The sequence below is a fragment of the Fulmarus glacialis genome, unplaced genomic scaffold, assembly GCF_000690835.1.
Source record: "Fulmarus glacialis isolate BGI_N327 unplaced genomic scaffold, ASM69083v1 scaffold16871, whole genome shotgun sequence".
In the NCBI taxonomy this organism is placed as follows: Eukaryota; Metazoa; Chordata; class Aves; order Procellariiformes; family Procellariidae; genus Fulmarus; species Fulmarus glacialis.
The window spans coordinates 5,369-24,448 of NW_009193577.1; the positions used below are offsets into that span (position 1 = coordinate 5,369).

A 19,080-nucleotide genomic window follows, 5' to 3' on the forward strand; every position below is an offset into this window, starting at 1 on the left:
CAGGAAGTTGGACAAGATGAGAAGGCTTATTAATTGTGGTGGTGGTGTTCGATTTAATCAACTTAATGAAGATGTTACCCATGTCATTTTGGGGGAAAATAATGATGAGTTGAAACACTTTTTGGACAAGACAGCTCACAGGTTATGATAACTTTATTGCTTAAGGTCTGCTTCTGCCTTGCTTTCTTTCCCCCCTCACCTTGTAAACAGGAAAACATGTATTGATTTGAAAATCCTAAATAGTTCTTGTCTTAAATGAGCATACTTACAGCTAGTATTCATAAGAACATCCTCATGTGCTCTTGAATACTGTAGTTCTTTGGGTAGCCATGAGTCACCTCAGCGAACAGAAAAACAAGTATTCTTGGTGAAAAGAGGTGTTAACATGTATTTGTTAATATTTTGAGGAGGAAGGATTTGGCAATGCAGCAGTGGCAGATATAACTTACATTACAGAAAATAAGTATGAAATTCTCTGTTCTCAGACTGAAAGAACTAAAAAAAATCTTGAGGTTTGTAAAGTGCCCAAAGCTTGCTTAGTATTGGAGTTACAAACTTCAGGTGTGTGTATATGCTAGTATTTGCGGAGCGGGAAAGAAGAATCACAGTTCTGAAAGCTGCTGTAACTTGTTTGTATTACACTTTATTTTATAGGCCTCATGTAGTGACAGCAAAATGGTTACTGGAGTCATTTAGTAAAGGTTATCTACATCCAGTGGAGCAATATATCCCTCTAAACTACCAGCTGTTAGAGAACCCAATTTTGGAGCAACCTGGAATGAAGTCAGTTCTTCCCAAAAATAACAGTCTCTTGAAGAAAGAAGCTGTGAATGTTATAAAGCACCAGAAAGATGCTGAAGATGACTTCCTCTCTCTATATGTAAACAATGATTCTACATTAGGTACGTTCTAGGCTCAGCATACCATAGAAAGTTTAACTGCTTATAATTAGCATTTAAGTTTTGCAGCATTTGCTTATTAAAAAGCTAGCCACATCTAGTACGTTAAGTTCTATATTGTGTTTTAGAAATCAAATTTAAACAGGCCTATATAGAGCAGTTTTTAACTAAAACCTGGCTGAAAACAACAGAATACTGTCATTTCTTCATGAAATTATTTTGACTTATCTTTGATGTTCTTGTCCAGCAATTACAATGGTTGGTTGGTGTTTTGTGTGGTGTTTTTTTTTTTTTCCTTTCAGATGAAGTTGAAAAACTAACATCCAGCACCTTCAATGATGTTACTCACTTGACTGTTCAAGGAGAGAATCAGTCTTCTGTCTGTAATGGTTCTTTGGGAGAGTCTTCTGCACTGGTTGAAGGAGGCTTATTTGTCAGAAAGAGATTTCTTCTTTGGGGTTTTGGTAAAGAGGACGAGTCCTACATTGCAGATATTATAAAGGAGAATGCTGGGAAAATTCTGCCACTGCAAAGCAGAACCATTGCAGACTATGCTGTGGTACCTTTATTGGGGTGCACGGTGAAGCTGACTGTTGGTGATGTTGTCACAAATACGTGGCTGGTAAGGGGGTTACACTTTCAGTTCTGTGAGTAAACAGGTATCTATGTTAGAAATATGTCTTGTCAGAATGCAGAGTTATCGATGGCTTAAATGAAAGATACTGAGAGATTAGGCTTGTTTCATTTGAAATGTACTAAATTAAAGCATGCTTTAAAGCCTTTGCAACTGTAAGGTATCTTTTATCTGTTTCACTTCATTTTCTACAGAATTGTTAAATAGGACTTCATTGTCATGACTCAAAGGCTTCTTAAGACTGACAGCATTCTCTCTAAATAATAAATTGTAGAAGGAGCGAGTTGACTAATAATGATTTTATTTGATATCTTTGTGCTTACTTTTTCTTGTTTCGTGCTTTTTACAGCTTTTTAACTTGTGGCAGAAGATCAAGTCAGCTTTATAGCTCAAAGTCAAAAAATATTAACCATGTTTGTCAAGAGTGCGCGCATAATGTAGGCTAACTGTTGTTAGTATTTTTCAGTACTAGGTAACTTTCTGTGAAGTAAATCTATACAGGCCCTCAGATCACGCCTTGAACTGCTTCAAGGGAGCCTCCAGGGTTGGAAGAGTAGTAACTGAAAAGTTCTGAATAATGCCTCAGTATGTCAAACTTGACAAAATTAAAATGATCTAGAAAAGAATTTGTCTGATTCAATAGGAAATAATTTGTCTCAGATGTAATGATGGAAGCAGGATTGCTTGTTGTTAAGTACATAAATGCTGTCGTGCAGTTGCTGACATATTGTTGGGTTTGTTGCTATTTGGCTTGATTTGCATTATCTCTTTCATCTTCTTTAAGATAACATGTGTGGAACAGCAGCTCCTTTTAGATCCCGAGTCCAATCCACTTTTCACACCAGTTGCAGTAATGGAAGGAGTTACCCCTCTGGAAGATTGTGTTCTTTCTTTTAGCCAGTTCACTGGTGCAGAGAGAGACTCCCTGGTTTATCTGGCAGGACTGCTGGGAGCAAGGTATGTCTCCTGTCACCGTTTCTTCTTGTTCTTAGACAGCCAGTGTGATGAAATCCACTATGCATTTCATTTCTTCTTTTAGAGTTAAAGCTCTTTTGCATTCTATTCATTTACAAAACCTAGTGCTGAAGCAATGAGACATTATATAGTTCTTTTATTTTTCTCTCCTTTAGAGAAATTTAGTCAGTATTCACACAGCCTAATTTCTACCAGAATATGTTCAGTCTCCTATTTCCCAATGACTGAGTCTCAGTAACTTTTTGCTCTGCTCTAGAAAAGAGCAAAAAAAAGTCAGTTTTTCGGATGTCAGGCCTTCTGAGTTGCTCTTCAGTTGTCCAGGAGTGGACCATTGTTCCTCTTCTTCAGAACTATTTGGTTCAGCCTCATAACCGGTGATAGTGCACCATTTCTTGGGAGCTGGGATGGTGAATTATTTGCTCCCAATTCATCAGGATCTTTGAAAAACATTAAGAAAAACATATTTAGTCATGAAGTGGCAAAATTGTATAGCTTAGAGTATCATTTAATCTGATTTGTAGTCTGTTTGAACTAAATTCTTTGCCGATGAGTTCTCAGTCCTGCCATCTTCTTGGAAGATTGGGTCCTTGATGGTAAGAGAAAAAATGTAATATAAAGAAGACTATTGTTCATTTGGAAATGATGCTTGTTGGCTCCAGCAAGGAATCCAGCCTGTCCCATTAATCTTGCAGGAGAATGTTAGGCCCAGTGTATGGTTTGGAAATGGGATATGTGAGGACTTCTGGAGTGTGAGAAATGCTATGTTTTTGATACTGATAGAAGCAAAACATAACCGTTTAACTTTTTTTTTTTTTTTTTTTTTTTTTTGCACGTAGGTTAGGCTGTAAAGTGCAAAGTGGATGGCTTTAGATAATTCTACTGGTTATTTTTCTGTTGCTTGAATGCATTTTATAATAGTATAAGCATGCCCTAGATTAATTTTGCTATGACTAAATGAATGTTTTGCTAATCTAATTTTAGAGTCCAAGAATTCTTTGTGCGGAAAGCCAATGCAAAAAAGGGAATGTTTGCCAGTACCCATCTTGTGGTAAGAGAACCGGATGGTTCCAAGTATGAAGCAGCGAAGAAGTGGAATTTGCCGGCCGTCACTGTAGCTTGGCTTTTGCAGTCTGCAAGGACAGGAAAGAGAGCAGATGAAAGCAAGTTCTTGGTTGAAAATGCAGAGGCTGAAGGTTGGTTATTAGCAAGTTAGGAAATACGATTGTGTCATTGTACTGTTCGTTCACGACAAAGAAGGCAGGTGTGATGAAATTTTTTTTCCTAATGCCTTTGAAGTATTAGAGCTGAAGGATATTTTTCCAAGTATTTTTTCCATATTTTTTTTTCCTGCTGTTGAGTCATGATTATAGAAGTGATACTGCGTGTTTGCTGCAAGTCTCTTGAAGCTAGTGGAGTCTTGTGGTTATCAGTCAGTTGGGAATCAAGCTCAGTGTCTCAGCTTTGTCCTTTCTGACACATACCCTGCTCTGTCGATTGCGTGGGAATTGACGATAGATCCAGCTTAGAACTTCATACTTGTTGATCTGCAATGACATGATGCCCCTCTGTTCAGTCCTTCATGCCTACTTCATCTTCTGATGCTTCTGCTCCTTTTCGAGTTATTTCACACCTTTTATTTGGCAATATTTCTTCCATATTAAGATGCAGACTACAGTGATTTAACATTGAATGTTAGCAGACCTGTTTTACCAGTGCCCTTGTGAATTAATTATATGGGTCACAAAGTCAGAGGACAAAAGGTATGTTGTTGGCATAGGCATGTCTTACCTGTATATTACATTTTCAAGGAAAAGAAGTGGAGGGGCAGGGGAAATGAGCAGTAAAATATGAAAGCAATTCTTGTACTAATCTTTTTGAGCTATAGAGATGATGACTCATGCTTATCTAGAAGCATTTATGATGGATAAACTTTAAGGGCTTATTCCTGGCCTTGGTCCTATTAATCCAAAGGCATAAGGGACTGGAAGTGTACATAATGACCTAAAGAGGTGTGATTCAGAGTCATGAATACAAAAGAAATTTTACGTTGCATGGAAAGTAAGAAGCCAGGGAGGAGGAGTTACCTTTAATGTTAAAAGGGAAGGATTTGTTGTGTATTACATCTTTTTCTTGGATTTGTATTTTGATAGTTGTTGTATGACATATATGAGCTATACAGGTATGTGTGGAACTGCAAACAGTGTGAGCAGGCCAGGGGTTGCTTGCTTTTTTCCAGACCCTTAGGGTCAAGTTCAGTCCCAGTGTAATTCAAACTAAGTAGTTAACTGGAAGAGACACTTAAGATACTGGCTTTTAAAATATAATTGTCAGTTTAGAGCATTTATTGGGAGGGATATGAATTATTTTTTTTAGGGAAAGGAAGGTCAGATGAACTTTCAGTTATTGTTTAAATAAAAGTGTATGCGAGATCTGTGTTCAAAAGAAAAACCAGATTGCTTGCTTATGTTTTCTTTGTTTCTTTTAAAGATAAGGAGAGTTCCATTACTCAGCTTAGCAAGACACCAGCAACTGTTAAATCTCCTGATTCAGAACAACCTACTTATCTCCTTGAAGCTGGAAAAAAAACAGCTGTGACCCCTCTTGATATCAACAGGTTCCAGAGTAAAGCTTTCCAAGCTGTAATCTCTCATCATATTGGGAAGAAGACAACTCCTCTTGCACAAGGGGGGCTGCCACAGAAAGAACCATCTTTACATCTTGATACACCATCAAAATTTCTTTCTAAAGACAAGTTATTCAAGCCTTCTTTTGATGTAAAGGTGATCACCTTTGCAAATTTTTTAGTCTGTAGAGCCAGTGGGGTTAAAGATGCGCATAAACTTAAATACAGTACAGAAACCTGTGCTTACCCCTTTTTATGCTGTTAACATACAGACTTTCCATTTTGAATAAAGCCAGGAAAACTGGCTCTGTTTATTTATATATATTTCTAGTTAATGACCTGTGGAATAAATTTATTGACTAGTAGATGCTATAATGTCCTTAACAAAGCTCCTTTATGCTTATTGTATCATATGCTCATGTGTTCTACACCTCACACAGTACACAGTCTGTGTTCTTTACGTCTAAAGACTGAGAAACATGTATTACAAAACCAGAAGAATCTAGTGTTCTCTTTAGTTAGTTCTGCTTCATGAAGAGAAGGCTCCCGGGAGACTTTATAGCGGCCTTCCAGTACTTAAAGGGGGCCTACAGGAAAGATGGAGAGGGAGGGACTCTTTATCAGGGAGTGTAGTGATAGGACGAGGGGTAACGGTTTTAAACTGAAAGACGGTAGATTTAGATTAGATATTAGGAAAAAATTCTTTACTGTGAGAGTGGTGAGACACTGGAACAGGTTGCCTAGAGAAATTGTGGATGCCCCATCCCTGGAAGTGTTCAAGGCCAGGTTGGATGGGGCTTTGAGCAACCTGATCTAGTGGAAGGTGTCCCTGCCCATGGCAGGGGGGTTGGAACTATATGATCTTTAAGGCCCTTTCCAACCCAAGCAATTCTGTGATTCAGTTGGTACTCTGCTTTTTGAAATTTAATAGTTCACCACTGATAATTTTCAAAAGCAAGATATTCTAGAACAAATTTTCTCTTTTTTAAAAAAGGACAGTAGGAAACTTGGTCCTTTAAAGGTGCAGATAGAATCAGATGCTTACATGCAACTCTTGTGGGGGGAGGTATTAGTAAATTAAAGTAATCGGTTGGGATTAGGAATACCTGGGTTTGGCCACGGAATTTTCCACTGAGGGCAGTTTTCATTGATGGCAGCGAAAAGAGAGATTAATAATCTATCTTCTTCCTGTTTTGCTTATGCAGACTCTAAGATTGGGGTTGTCTTGTGCTGCTTTTGTGCAATGGCACCACAGTTGCACTTGCTACCTGCTACTGTAGTACACCGTCCTGGTTTAGGAGTGTGAAATCTTACTACAGACTATATTTGTGAAACTTGCACTTCAGTGAGAATTTTGTAATGCCTTCATGAAAGTCAGTCAGTTGCTTCTTTTTTGGTAGGATGCTCTGGCAGCTTTGGAAACTCCTGGAGGTCCTGATCAAAAAACCAGGAAACTGAGCACACCTCTCTCTGAAGTCATCGGCAGAAACTTGAAATTGGCACTGGCAAACAGCACAAGGCATACAGTAGCTCTTACTGCCAGCCCTCAGTTGACCACTGCACAGCCAGAAGTGGTAGGAAATTTTGTTTTTGAGTTTCTGGAGCATAGGCTTAATTAAGAAAATGCCATATCATTTGTGATTTAAGTTACAAAGGAGTTTGTGAATTGTGCTTTGTGATCTATATGAGTAGAAATCCATACGATTACACATTCTTCAATAACAGTTAAAGGAAGGTAAGATAGAAGAGTTTCTTCCTGGAAGGCAAAGAATTTTAAAACCTTTTTCTACTGTCTGTACTAGTATCTTGAATATTAAGCAGTTATTAAGTAACATGGCATATGAATATGTACCAATTTAGACTTTGTAGTATTGGGATGAGAGGATTTCATCACACTTAAGAAATTCTCAGGCTCCAGATGAGCAGGATTAAATGGTTTGTATTGGCCTGAAGTTAGGAGTTCTTTTTTAATGATGTGTCTCTTCCTATCTTCCTCTGTAAGGTGCTGCTTTTCTGCTTACTAGGAGGCACAAGATGTGATCAGTTGCTTACCCCCTTATAAAGACATGTTATGTTATCTTTTCTTGTAGTCATCTTGCCTCTTCAGTCTGATCTACCTTAGTGAGAGAAAACAGAAGAAGGTGTAGGAGGAAAGGGAGCATTTTTGTATTGCGTGCCATGTTAGTACGCTGTTTACTGTAGAGGAGGGGCAAGAAAGCTAATGGCCTTCAGCAAGGGAAGGCTGTCACTTCTTATTTTGTAACTCTTTATTCTTACTTTTTTTTCACTCCAGTACAGTGAAATACTTCTGTGGCATCAGGTTTGATAATTCCCTAATTTCAGTGTTCAGGAAGTGCTCAGTCTGCGATGGAAGGAGCAGAATATGTTCCAGGGAGACTGCCTGAGAGTGAATCTTTTGTCTTTGGATTCCTAGTGCAGAATGATAATAGTGCTGTTTTTTTCCCATGGAGTTTGGAAGTAGCTAAAATAGAGAAAATACGTTTATCTTAGTTTTGTTGTTATTGCATATTTTACTACATGCTACACTAAATATTAAAGTACTTTTGTAATTGATACAGAAACCTTCCAAACATGATTCTCCTATTTTTTCCCTGCTGCTTGAACAGGAAGAAGAGCCCAAGCCTCTAGCTGATGTTGTTATATGTGTCAGTAAAAAACTTAGTAAGAAGCAAAGTGAACTGAATGCAGTAGCAGCTTCTCTTGGGGCAGAATACAGGTATTGACTGACACAAACAGCTTCTAAGCTTCTGCATTGGTGTGACGTCTGATAAATATGAGTCTTGGCATTCTAATATACTTATCTATATGATCTTATGACCTTTTGCTATAGCTAAACATTAGATTTTACCACCTTAAACAATTTCTATTGCAAAATAAGGCCATCCTTCTAAGGCGAAATAAGGCCATCTTCCCCCCCTCTTCCTCCCCGGTCTCTGTGTTCTTGATAAGTCTGTCTTGGAAAGACTGTGCTGAAGTTTTCCCGAATTGCAGAAATTTTTTTTTTTTCTTCTTCTCTTCTTTTTTGAAGAAAACTATGAAACATTTTTTGCTTTCGGGTAGTTTAAAATTTGCTTTATATTTTAGATTTTGAATCTGATCTGAATTTGTGTGTGTGTTTCTCCCTGGCTCAAAGCTAATTATTTTTCAGATTGTAAGCATGGCTAAGTTAGTGTGCTTATAAAAGCTTAGGAAAAATAGGTTGTGATGAAGAGAAACTACAAGCTAACCTTTGTGATTTAAGACAGAATTCTTCTCCCACTAAATCTGATTTATATATTTTGTTGCTGACTTCTATGATAAGTGTTGTTATTCACAGTGTGGATGAGAAAGTTGCCGTTATGCTTGGTAGTAGCTTAGAAATGCTGAAGATACTTGCATTAGATAGCAAATACTAGTTTTTATCAGTTTAAATGTTCGAATCCTGCATTTTGTTTATTTTGAGCTTCAGGGATCAGTATTTCACTTGCAGCTCAATATGTCAACAAAAGAAAAAGCTCTCTCATTCTGGGTCACTGTTTTATTTCAGAAACTGATTTGAAACTCCACTTAAATAAAAACAAAACAGAAAAACTAAAGCAAAACCCCTCCTCTTTTATCAGATTTAGTTTTTTTTACTTCAGGAATGCTTTCAAAAGACACTGAAATTGTTCTATCCTGAAACTGAATGCTGTCTTCTTTTGATGAAGAAATTGTTTATTTAAGCATAACAAAATGGGCAAAACAATATTTTAACATGAATAATGGATAGAACAATTTCTGGGATGGATTTCTAATACTTTTTGATAGGAAATTATGTCTTCAAGTTGTATTTCGTTTTCTTTTCTAGATGGTGCTTTGATGAAACAGTAACGCACTTCATCTACAAGGGAGGACAAAATGACAACAATAAGGAGTACAAATCTGTAAAAGAACGGGGTATACATATTGTTTCAGAACACTGGCTTTTAGAGGTATGGAGCTCACTTTGTTCCCTTATGAAAAGTGAAGGGAAATGGAGGTTTAAAACCAGTTATATGGCAGTTGATTTTATGTTTGAATTTATATTGAACATCTATAGGAACTGATGTTTTGCATCCTGCTTTGCATTTATAAATTAAGCAATCAGTTTTCACTGATGTACTTTTACCTTGTTCTCCATGAGGAGACCAGAAATTCTCCTCCATTGAATGTTTCTGCTACATGTTTCCCAGAATAAGAGCCCCATTTTTCTCTTGTGTGACGTACTTCTTTCAGTGGTGTTCTTATTACACTTTTCCTATGTTTAGATGTGGAATTTCTCTTATCTCAATCAGTTTCTCATCTTTCTTATGTTAACTGATGTTATTACAGAGTGCCCAAGAATATAAACGGCTTCCTGAATCTCTCTTTCCTCACACTTACAATCCCAAAATGAGCCTGGACATCAGTGCAGTGCAAGATGTCAGGCCCTCCTCCTCCAGTAAACTTCCATCAACTGGAAAACCAGCAGAGGAAAATGAGGTATAATGTGTAATATGAATTCATGTTCTATGAAGTGGTTTGGATTCAGATAACTTCATTTTTATATTAACATGTTAATAAAAAATGTTGAAGCTTATTCAGCAATGCCCTGAATCAGGTGGTTAATAGTAGCTATCGCAGATGATTCTTAAGGTATTTCAGGATTAGACGTGCTTTCCAAATTTGAAATGATGTAGGTCTAGGCTTTGCCTTCTTTTGTAGGTGACGAGATCCAAGGTGTGAACTTCCCTTAGTAGACATTTAGACTGCAGGATAGGTGTTGTCACTGATGCTGCTGTTCACTGTTTTACTGTCCTTGCGGTAGCAAAAAGGTTAGATTTACTCTAAGGCAAGATTAATAATCTTCAGAACTTATACAAGTGTTGAACATGGGTAAAAAGCAAAAAATTTTGGTGTTTGAGAATTCTACTTGTCTTCATTGGTTTTAGATTATTCCAGTGGATGAAGATGATGCTGAAGATGATGTAACTACTGATCAAATAAAGGAAATGGTTACTACAGGGGAGGAACAAATTGTAACAAGTGAATCCAAAGGAGGTGAATGTAAATCACTGTTTTCAAAATAGTTGTGGAATATCAAACTACCAGTATAAGCCTTTTACAGTTTCAGGTGCTGAATGTACTTGACTGGTATATAAATTAGTACCTAAATCCAGATCTTAATGTGGGTATACCAGTCAAGTACAGCGAGCCCTTATTGTTGCTGGATGTGAGGGCAGGGTTTTGCTCTCTGTTGTAAAGACTGACGACCCGTAAGAAAATCATGATCTTCTGTTGCAAATTACTTAATTGCTGTTTCTTTGTTTTTAAAACACTAAAGTTTGTCTTTAACATGACAAATCACTGTTTTAGAGTATACCTTTTTTGTTATGTAAATAAATGTGTTACGGGAGAATTGTGGATATAAGTTAGATCAAGCAAGCAAATTCAGAAGTGAGCGAAATGGAGATTTCTACTTGTGTCTAGGGATAGGTGACTCAGGGTATACGTAGTTTTCCTGGATACCTTTTCCCAGATACCTTTTTCTCTTCTTAATGTATTGTTTTTGTCCCACTGCGAGGGCGGGGCGGGCGGGGGGGGGGCGGAAATTGACTGGAATTTCAGTTACTTTTCACTTGTTACAATATAACAATCTTGATCTTGTGATTTTTCTTTCTTCTCTTAAGTTTTAACCCAAGCACTAGAAATGAGGGAGAACTTCCAAAGGCAGCTGCAGGAGATCATGTCTGCCACATCGCTAGTGAAACCACAAGGGCAAAGAGGTTCCCTTTCAAGGAACAGTTTTGAAGGTTCTCCAACCACTCCTGATAGCACACGGTCTGTGCGAAATGGCCGCAGTAGGGTCTTGGAAGCTCTAAGGTATTGATTTATGTTTCAAAGTATCTTATTTTGTCCTCCCTGTGCATACTTAGACAGTCATTGAAACATGAATAGGTCTCCAGGGTTTTCAGATGTATTGTCTTTCTCTACTGATGTACTTAAGTTGCTTCTCTTGCAATTCAGAATCTTTAACTGGACATGCTAGATAAAGTCAGAATGAATGTTATCTTAATCCATAGCGGGTATCTTTTGTTTTTAAAAAAATCATAGAATAGTGTGATTGCTTTTTAATTTTGAATTGAATTATGCCAACCGATTTCTTTCTCTTCAGATTAGTTAGTGTTCTTATAGATTTTGAAGAAACCATGGCTGCAATATTTCAGTACATAGGTCATATACAAGTACTAGGTGTTCCTGCAAAGCACCTCCGTGAATGTTTCTCCTCCTTTCTTTTTCTTTTTTCTGTAAACAGGGAATAGGATTTGAGCTCTAACAATGCTGAGCTACAGTGAGAAAGTAATGGAAATCTTGCAAAATTATTCCTTTAGTTTGGCGTTTATTTGCAAATTAGTAGGTTCAGTAAAGAGTAGAGTACCCTGATTTTTGGAATAATTTATCAATATCATGACACATAATAAAAACATCTTCTGATATTTTGGTTGCTATTTTTCAGCCATGCTGACACTTAGGCCCACAAAACCAAGCTGCCAGAGTTGGTTTTATACTGAAATTTTCCCCTTTCCTAGACATGCTTTCTAATAATGAGGTCACTTGGATGCTGCGGTTGATGTGATCATTCACACATTGCTTTCTAGTATGGTAGTCTTCTGTAAAACAAATGAATATTTAAGATATCTGTGCTTTTTTCCTTAGGCAATCCCATCAGGCACTCACAGATATAAACACAGAGCCATCCCAGAGTGAGCAGATCATCTGGGATGATCCTACTGCAAGGGAGGAGAGAGCAAGACTTGTCAGCAACTTTCAGTGGCCTAATAGTCCTTCCCAGTACACTGAGCAAGGTCAGAGTAATGTCAATAAGAACATGGATGAGTCTGCCTTCAAAGGATCTTTAGCTGATGCAGAGATTGCTGGTATAGGTAAAATCAGAAATACAATATCCTTGTTCTTTGTTACAGTATCCATTTGATCTTTGAGACTTTTAAAATACAGTAGGTTTGAATCCTCCTTTTCAAAAAAAAAAAAAAAAAAGTGAACATTGTTAACATTTCTTGAACGCCAAAAATACAATTTTACATCTTTGAGCTCCATTATGTGTTGCTGTTTTTTAAAGAGAAGCTTTCCTACCCATTTGCCATTTGTGGTCAAACACCAAGACAGCACCTGTCTTAAAAATAGTCTGCATCTACTTTAGGAAATCTTCCAAATTTTTATTTGCTGGTTTCCAGGTAACAATTCAGGTAGGTATAATCGAATTCAAATGGAAATACCAGTAGCGGAATCTTCTTAATTATAGTGGAAATATTCATAGGTAAAGAATGGAGATATAGGAAGAAGATACCCACGAGCCTGAAAAACAGATGTGTCAGAGCTGCCAATGGACATGCTTAGGTCAGGATTCAGTGAAAATACTGTGCATTTATCTTCCCTGTTCTTTTGAAGTCTTTAGTCTACTGCTAGGACTAAGGAAGCAACATACTTATGTTTTTTCATCTGTTTTTGCTTTCTTTCCATTCCTGCCTCCTGAGAGGTAGTGGAATCCTTTATTTCTCTCTGCCCACTGCCTCCCTCCAATTCCTTCCCTCAATCTACTTACAGAGTTTCGGCTTGTGGCAACAGTCTTCCTGAAAACTGACCCTGTCCTAGAGGAGGTTGAAGAAAATCAGCTAAATGCATTAAATTGATTTTTGGCTCAACTGAATCAGTGAGGTTTAGCCAAAGAAATTAGGCCACTTGAGGTCTTCCTTTTTTTCAAAACAAGGTATCCAGGCACATGAGTCTGCAATATTGCAATTGATGGTTTGTGGTATAAGGAAGAGCATCTTTAAGAAAGGCAATGGTGAAATGTCACTGTGCATGTTGTAGCAGTAGTTGTGTTTTGTCCTTTTAGGATAGCTACTTTTTTTTTTTTTTTTTTAAACTTTATCCGTAATTATATTCAACCAAAGGCAAGTCATGCAGAAACGCTTTACTTTCACAGCTCTTCCTGAGGCTGGGGATGGAGATTCGATTGAGGGTCTAAAAAATCCTGTGTGTAGAGATCCTGAAACGCCGATTAAAGATCACTTGATCCCCACTCCGCAGGCCCCCAGCATTGCTTTCCCACTGGCTAACCCTCCTGTGGCACCACAGCCCAAAGAAAAGGTTTGTCATATGAAGAAATGTTTATGCTGATTTGTGTTCTGAGAGATGTAGTGACACTTCAAGAACTTTTAAACTTGATAGTAAATATAAAATAGGTGAATATCTGCATTTAAAATCTTTAAGTGGATTACTTTTATGCAGTTCTATTTCTTTTTCCTCCTTTCTTTGAGATTTTGAACAAATAATGTTTGTTCAAATAAATAAAGCTTGTTTGTTCAGCCAAATAAAGCTTTTTGTCCTGTTAGTTCCTGCTGGAATGCTTCGGAGTGGAGAGTTACTTATGTGTATTACTCAGAACTCCTCCAGCCATGTTGAGATGACGGAAAAAAGTGTAGACTTTCATTTCCTTGGTGGTATCTGGAATTTATGTTTAGGTACAAACTGAAAATTATTTTTCTGCCAAAAACCTGGTTTAGAATTCTGCTTTGTTGTAGTGAACTTGGAAGGGGCTAGGAAAATGAGCTTAGTCTTTTGCCCGCAGTGTATCACTTGATGCTCAAACTTTCAGCAGCTATGTGTCTTCAGAGGTATAACTTGTCATGTTAGTAAATAGACTGTGGTGGAAATGCATAAAGGCCCTTGAAGTTATAGAAAGTCTGAATGAATGAGTCAGCGTGATAGATGGATGATGATTTCTTCATGTGTTCAACTTGGCATTCAGTGGATATGAATGAAGGATTGGTTTTTATGGCAGATTGGTTCAGTTGTGCCCTGAAGAAAGGGGGAGAACCAAAAGGATTGTTAAGCAGGAGCCTAACATTGATTTGCTAAGATCCATGCTTTTGTCAAGTGGTTGACAGGTTTGGTTCTGCTTTTCCTGGCTAAAAGAAAACTTAGTATAAAAATAACCCAGAACGTTTGGCAGACAAATAGTCAGCTGTCAACCTAATCTTTCTGTCATATTTTCAAAATCTGTTACTGTATTTCCAGGCTGTTACAGAAGATGAGAAGGCTGATGAAGAACCAGAAAAACACCGTAAATTTCAGCTGTCTTCTCTTAATCCTCAAGAAAGATTTGATTACTGCCATCTGATTGAGGAATTAGGTACCAGATATTTGTAAAATGCAAAGAATAGTATGTGTCTGTAAGCTGGTCAGCTGTGGCTCGTTGGGGAAAAGACAGGGCTTCTGTTAATGACTTATCAGATTTGAGGTTGCAAATTTATGACTTTCTGTGCTTGTGAGCGACTCTTTGAATATATTACTATTATATGAGTGATCAGCTTTGCCATAAAACAGCAATGGTTTTGTCTTCTGGCTGTTTCTCTGAGCTGTCTCCACAACGGCCTCGTTCTTTACTGTTGGGAGTCCCCAGGACTGCTGTCCTCTGGTATCTCGCATTCCTGTCTGTGTTACAGTGGCACTTTATTTTTATCAGAGCCAACTTCTCCTTTCTTGCCAACTTCTGCCCATGTCACTTCAATGATAATATTTTCAATGTAAATTTGAGTTAAGTATATTTTTATCTGAATTCAAATAATTCTCACTTTGAGTTGATCCTTTCTGTGGTACAGCATGACCCTTAAATATTTCGAATCAAATTCATTCCTCACTTCCAAGGTGGAATAGTACTTGAGAAACAGTGCTTTGATCCAAGTTGCACACACATTGTTGTGGGACATCCTCTTCGAAATGAAAAATTCTTGGCTTCGATGGCAGCTGGAAAGTGGGTGCTTCATCGTTCCTACCTGGAGGCATGTAGAGGAGCTGGCTGCTTTGTTCAGGCATGTGACCTTATTATTGAGAAATGAGTATGTTGCACCTTTTCTCATTTCTTTTTATTTTGCACTACTAGAAAAGGACTTAACCTCTCAAAAGCAATTAGCAGTTTCGGGTACCCAAGCCTTGGGAGTTTTAGAGGATCCAAAATCTGAGAAATTTTTGGCAAACTTTTCTCTGAAAACTAGTCCTGGACCAAACTCCTGGTACAGGACAAGTAAAATACCTATTTTTTTATAGTTAGTTCTGAAAATTGAAGCTTGAGTACCTTTTGATAAATTCTCATTGGTATCAGCTAAAGTTATGTGGATCTTGTTACACCAGGAATTAAATCCTGATCCTTTCCATAAATGAATGTAATAGTTTTAAGTGATCCAACACATACATAAGCATTTTTGAATGCTCTTTTCCAATTTCTTACCTCCCTAACCATTATTTCACACTTCTCCTGGGTCTAGCAGTTCTTTTACATTGACCAGGTTAACTTTAAAATAATGCCTGTAGGCTGGTTCATATCTTTATGTATCAAAACCAACTTTCATTGTTTTGGAAGACACTGCAGAAATGTAGAGTCAATGGTGTCCAGAGTAGTGAGTTGCTTTGGCCTGCTGTTGAATTCCATTGCAAGAGGAATCTGGTTGTCTACAATGTGCCTTGATGTCACAGAAAACATGAGTTGATTTGGATACATATGTGCAATTAAGAGCCATATCTCTAACTTTAACTAGACCTGTTTTGGCCAGATAAAATCAATATGTAAAGCTAGAGTGAGCTGGGATATGTTCTGGCATTTTTTTGGTTTTATCATTTCGGTGTGTTTTTTTGATTTATTTTTCTGCTGGTAAAGTTGGCAGGACTGCTTTGTAATTCAGGCTTGTGATTGTTCTAGGAAGAAGATTATGAGTGGGGAAATAATTCCATACTTAATGTTTTGCCTGGAATCAACATAAACCAGAAGAAACTAGCACTTGCAGCCATGAGATGGAGGAAAAAAATTCATAAAGGGAGGCAAGAAACTGGTGTTGTTGAGGTATGGTATTGTTGAGGTATTTAGATACTCATGTAAGTTGTACAGTGTGGGTGGACAGGACAGCGATTGTCACCAAGAAACTCAGAAACTTAACTGGCAGGGAAAGGTAATCTGCCTTGTTATTAAGAACAAAATGGCTTAGCTGGATATATTCTAGTTAAGTAATTTTGTTTTAAAAAAACTTCTAGTGCTGGCATATTAAAAGTCTTAATCTCCTCCTGAACCATTGTTAATTTTTTTTCAAAGCTGGAATGTGGCTACTTACGTATGTAAATGTCCGTTGACCATGAAGATGATGTTTACACTTCAGATCTCTGATTGGGGAGCTAACTTAACTCGGCTTTACTAGGAAACCACAACTGGTACTGGCAGTAACCGTTACAAATCCTGTGCCGTGCCGTGCCGTATAGGTGAACACAGCTCTCTCGACAGCATTTTTATAGCTTTAGCAGTGAGCATACTGTTGTGCTTCAAACATGGCACAAGTTTGCACCTTTCCTAAAGCACTTTCAGTGACTTTTATGGTGCAAGTTCCATAGTCTTTCAGTGAGATTTTTGAAAGCGGGAATTGGGCTCCCCAAAGCCTTTTAACTCCTCTCTCAAATTAGGGATTGCAGTTGAGTTATGTATTGAAAAGTAGAAATATCGCTGATGTTTGTCGCATCAGGATAAATCTTGACTTCCGTGTATTTTACAATAGCCTTTCTAAATTAATGCTTGTAACAAATTCTCTGTATCCCTTGCCTACTGGGAAACCAGAGTGAGTGCTTGTAGGAGGCAACCACTTAGCCCTAGGTGCTGTTACTGTAACTGAGTAGATAATGTAGTGCATGGGGTAGGGGGAAATGTTTCCAAATAACTGTTTTTCTCAAGATATGTTTCTGTAGATGAGTGTCTGGTGTTCTGGAAATAATACTCATTGCCGAGGGTCTCTTCATAGATCGGTTTGCCCATCTTGCTGTGCAGGTGAAAAGGCTTGGTGGCAAGCTGCCTGACTGTATGGTGTTGGCCCAATAGTTGTGTGTTGTGTGGGGCTTTTTCTGCCATTTACACTTAAAGACAAAACTAGGTGATAGCAAATCTTCATCTGATGGATATTCATGAAAGGGGCAAATTATAGATCCATTAAGTCTTTGTTATCTAGGGAGCTTTCGGTGGCTGGAAAGTGATCCTGAATGTTGACCAAACCAAGGAAGCAGGATTCAGGCGCCTTCTTCAGTCAGGAGGAGCAAAAGTATGTCATTTTTTTGAAAAAATAATTAAATACACATATGTTTCTATTTTTTTTTTTTCTTTCTTTCTGTTAAACTCTGTGCTGGGCATTTTCCATGTAAGTAAAACATGTTAACCAACAAAACTGCTTACACAGGATAGCTGAGACATGGTCAAAGGGTGGGAGGAAAAAGCTATGTCATCTTCATTTTGCATGTGGTCAGGCAGGGCAGCTTGTCTGAGGTCACACAAGTCAGTAGTGCTGGTGGGAACTGAAGATAGAATTTCTGTGCCCTGCTCTGTTGAGAAGGAACACCCTTCATGAAAGGTACGTGATGGGACAGAATGCAGCTGTAAGTGGTATTTTATTTCCCATTAGTTTGCTAGTTAATTTGATGAGTGAAATTATAGGTCATGAACTGCATTTGTCTTGGGGAAGAAACACAAAAATAAACTCGTTTTTGTCTGTTGTGTTTTAATCTGTAGGTGTTTTCTGGTCATTCTGTGTCTCTCTTTAAAGAAGCAACTCACCTCTTTGCTGACTTCAGTAAGCTGAAGCCGGACGACACCAGGGTTAACGTAGCAGAGGCGGCAGCCCAAGGAGTGAACTGCCTGAAACCCGAGTACATTGCTGACTACCTCATCCAGGTGCGCGTGCCCGAGGGCGCTCTCGGGGTGCTCTCACCTACCCCGCAAGCGGATGGGGCAGGCCCCTCGCTTCCAACAACCCCAGACACCTGAAGCCTCTGAAAGGGAGTGCTGCTCTACCGGTCATGTGCCTCCTCTGCCAGGAATTGTGGCCACAAGTGCCTATGCTCAGTATTTCGATCCGTGGCCTCAAATTTTCATTGCTGTAACATGACTTGTTCTAGAGCTGGCGGTAGGATCTGTTGCAGGGTAGGGATCTGTTGCAAAATGTATTCAAAATGCAGGTGTGGAGTGTTCGTTTTGTTATTTTCAATTTTAGAAAACTAATGAACTGTTTCTTTCTTCTCAGAAGCTTCTTGAGCTAAACAAAGACTTGAGCTAAACCAGTTTTTTTTTTTTTTTTTTCTTGCTGTTTCTTCTCAGAAGCTTCTTGAGCTGAACAAAGGCTTGAGCTAAACCAGTTTGTTTTTTTTTTTCTTCCTCTGTTGAAGGACCCACCTCCCCCAGTGGAGTCTTACTGCCTGCCAGAAGCTGAATCTTACCTTCAGAGTAACACAGAACTTGGAACTGGAGTATCCCAGAAAAGAAAAGCACTGGGAGAAATGAGCAGAGTCAAGCGATCCAGAATACACTGAGCAAATTCCGTGTTTTTAATTTGTACATTTTTAAATTCATATTTATATTTTTTCATTCTCACCACAAAAATTAAAAAGCTTTGCGTTTCATTTCTAGTTTGTCCTGAGATTAAAATAACTTTACAGTAATACTCATAGGAAAGATTACTGTGGTTACCAGTAGCATCTAAAAATGTGGCAAGAACTCATCCAAAAAATACTTTGTCTCCAAAATGTCCTATCCCACTAATGGTTTTGTTTAGGGACACCATTGTATAATAATAGTTAAGAAATACTTTGTAAGATGCTTGTCACATCTTTTATCTGTGTGTTGTGGGGAAAATACCAGTTGATAAGAATTCGGTTGCATTTCCCACACTGTAACGGTCTTAGGTTTTACATGAATTTTGCCTCTTTTGGTATTTTCTATTGGAGGGGAAAAGGGAAATCGGACAAAAAGAACTGGCTTGTAAATTTTCGTACTAATAGAAGGTGTAATAAATTATTTCTATAAAACAGAGGTGCTGTTGAGGTAGTGCCATTCTGAGTGCTAATGAATC

General features: G+C 38.0%; 1 protein-coding gene across 1 annotated transcript in view; it reads left to right on the forward strand.

Annotated features, from left to right (window-relative positions):
• The window catches only part of TOPBP1 (topoisomerase (DNA) II binding protein 1), a 23,894-nt gene extending 5,264 nt beyond the window's left edge, over nt 1-18,630 (forward strand). The window contains exons 8-27 of the mRNA XM_009587504.1: nt 1-141; nt 655-902; nt 1,208-1,521; nt 2,318-2,490; nt 3,490-3,701; nt 4,996-5,288; nt 6,532-6,705; nt 7,759-7,868; nt 8,979-9,102; nt 9,482-9,631; nt 10,081-10,189; nt 10,819-11,011; nt 11,846-12,072; nt 13,134-13,297; nt 14,228-14,342; nt 14,858-15,021; nt 15,906-16,046; nt 17,191-17,280; nt 17,745-17,906; nt 18,398-18,630. Of these exons, the coding sequence (XP_009585799.1) occupies nt 1-141; nt 655-902; nt 1,208-1,521; nt 2,318-2,490; nt 3,490-3,701; nt 4,996-5,288; nt 6,532-6,705; nt 7,759-7,868; nt 8,979-9,102; nt 9,482-9,631; nt 10,081-10,189; nt 10,819-11,011; nt 11,846-12,072; nt 13,134-13,297; nt 14,228-14,342; nt 14,858-15,021; nt 15,906-16,046; nt 17,191-17,280; nt 17,745-17,906; nt 18,398-18,541 (3,448 nt within the window). The 3' untranslated portion in view covers nt 18,542-18,630. The remainder of the gene's footprint in view (nt 142-654; nt 903-1,207; nt 1,522-2,317; nt 2,491-3,489; nt 3,702-4,995; nt 5,289-6,531; nt 6,706-7,758; nt 7,869-8,978; nt 9,103-9,481; nt 9,632-10,080; nt 10,190-10,818; nt 11,012-11,845; nt 12,073-13,133; nt 13,298-14,227; nt 14,343-14,857; nt 15,022-15,905; nt 16,047-17,190; nt 17,281-17,744; nt 17,907-18,397) is intronic.
• The last annotated feature ends 450 nt before the right edge of the window (nt 18,631-19,080 follow it).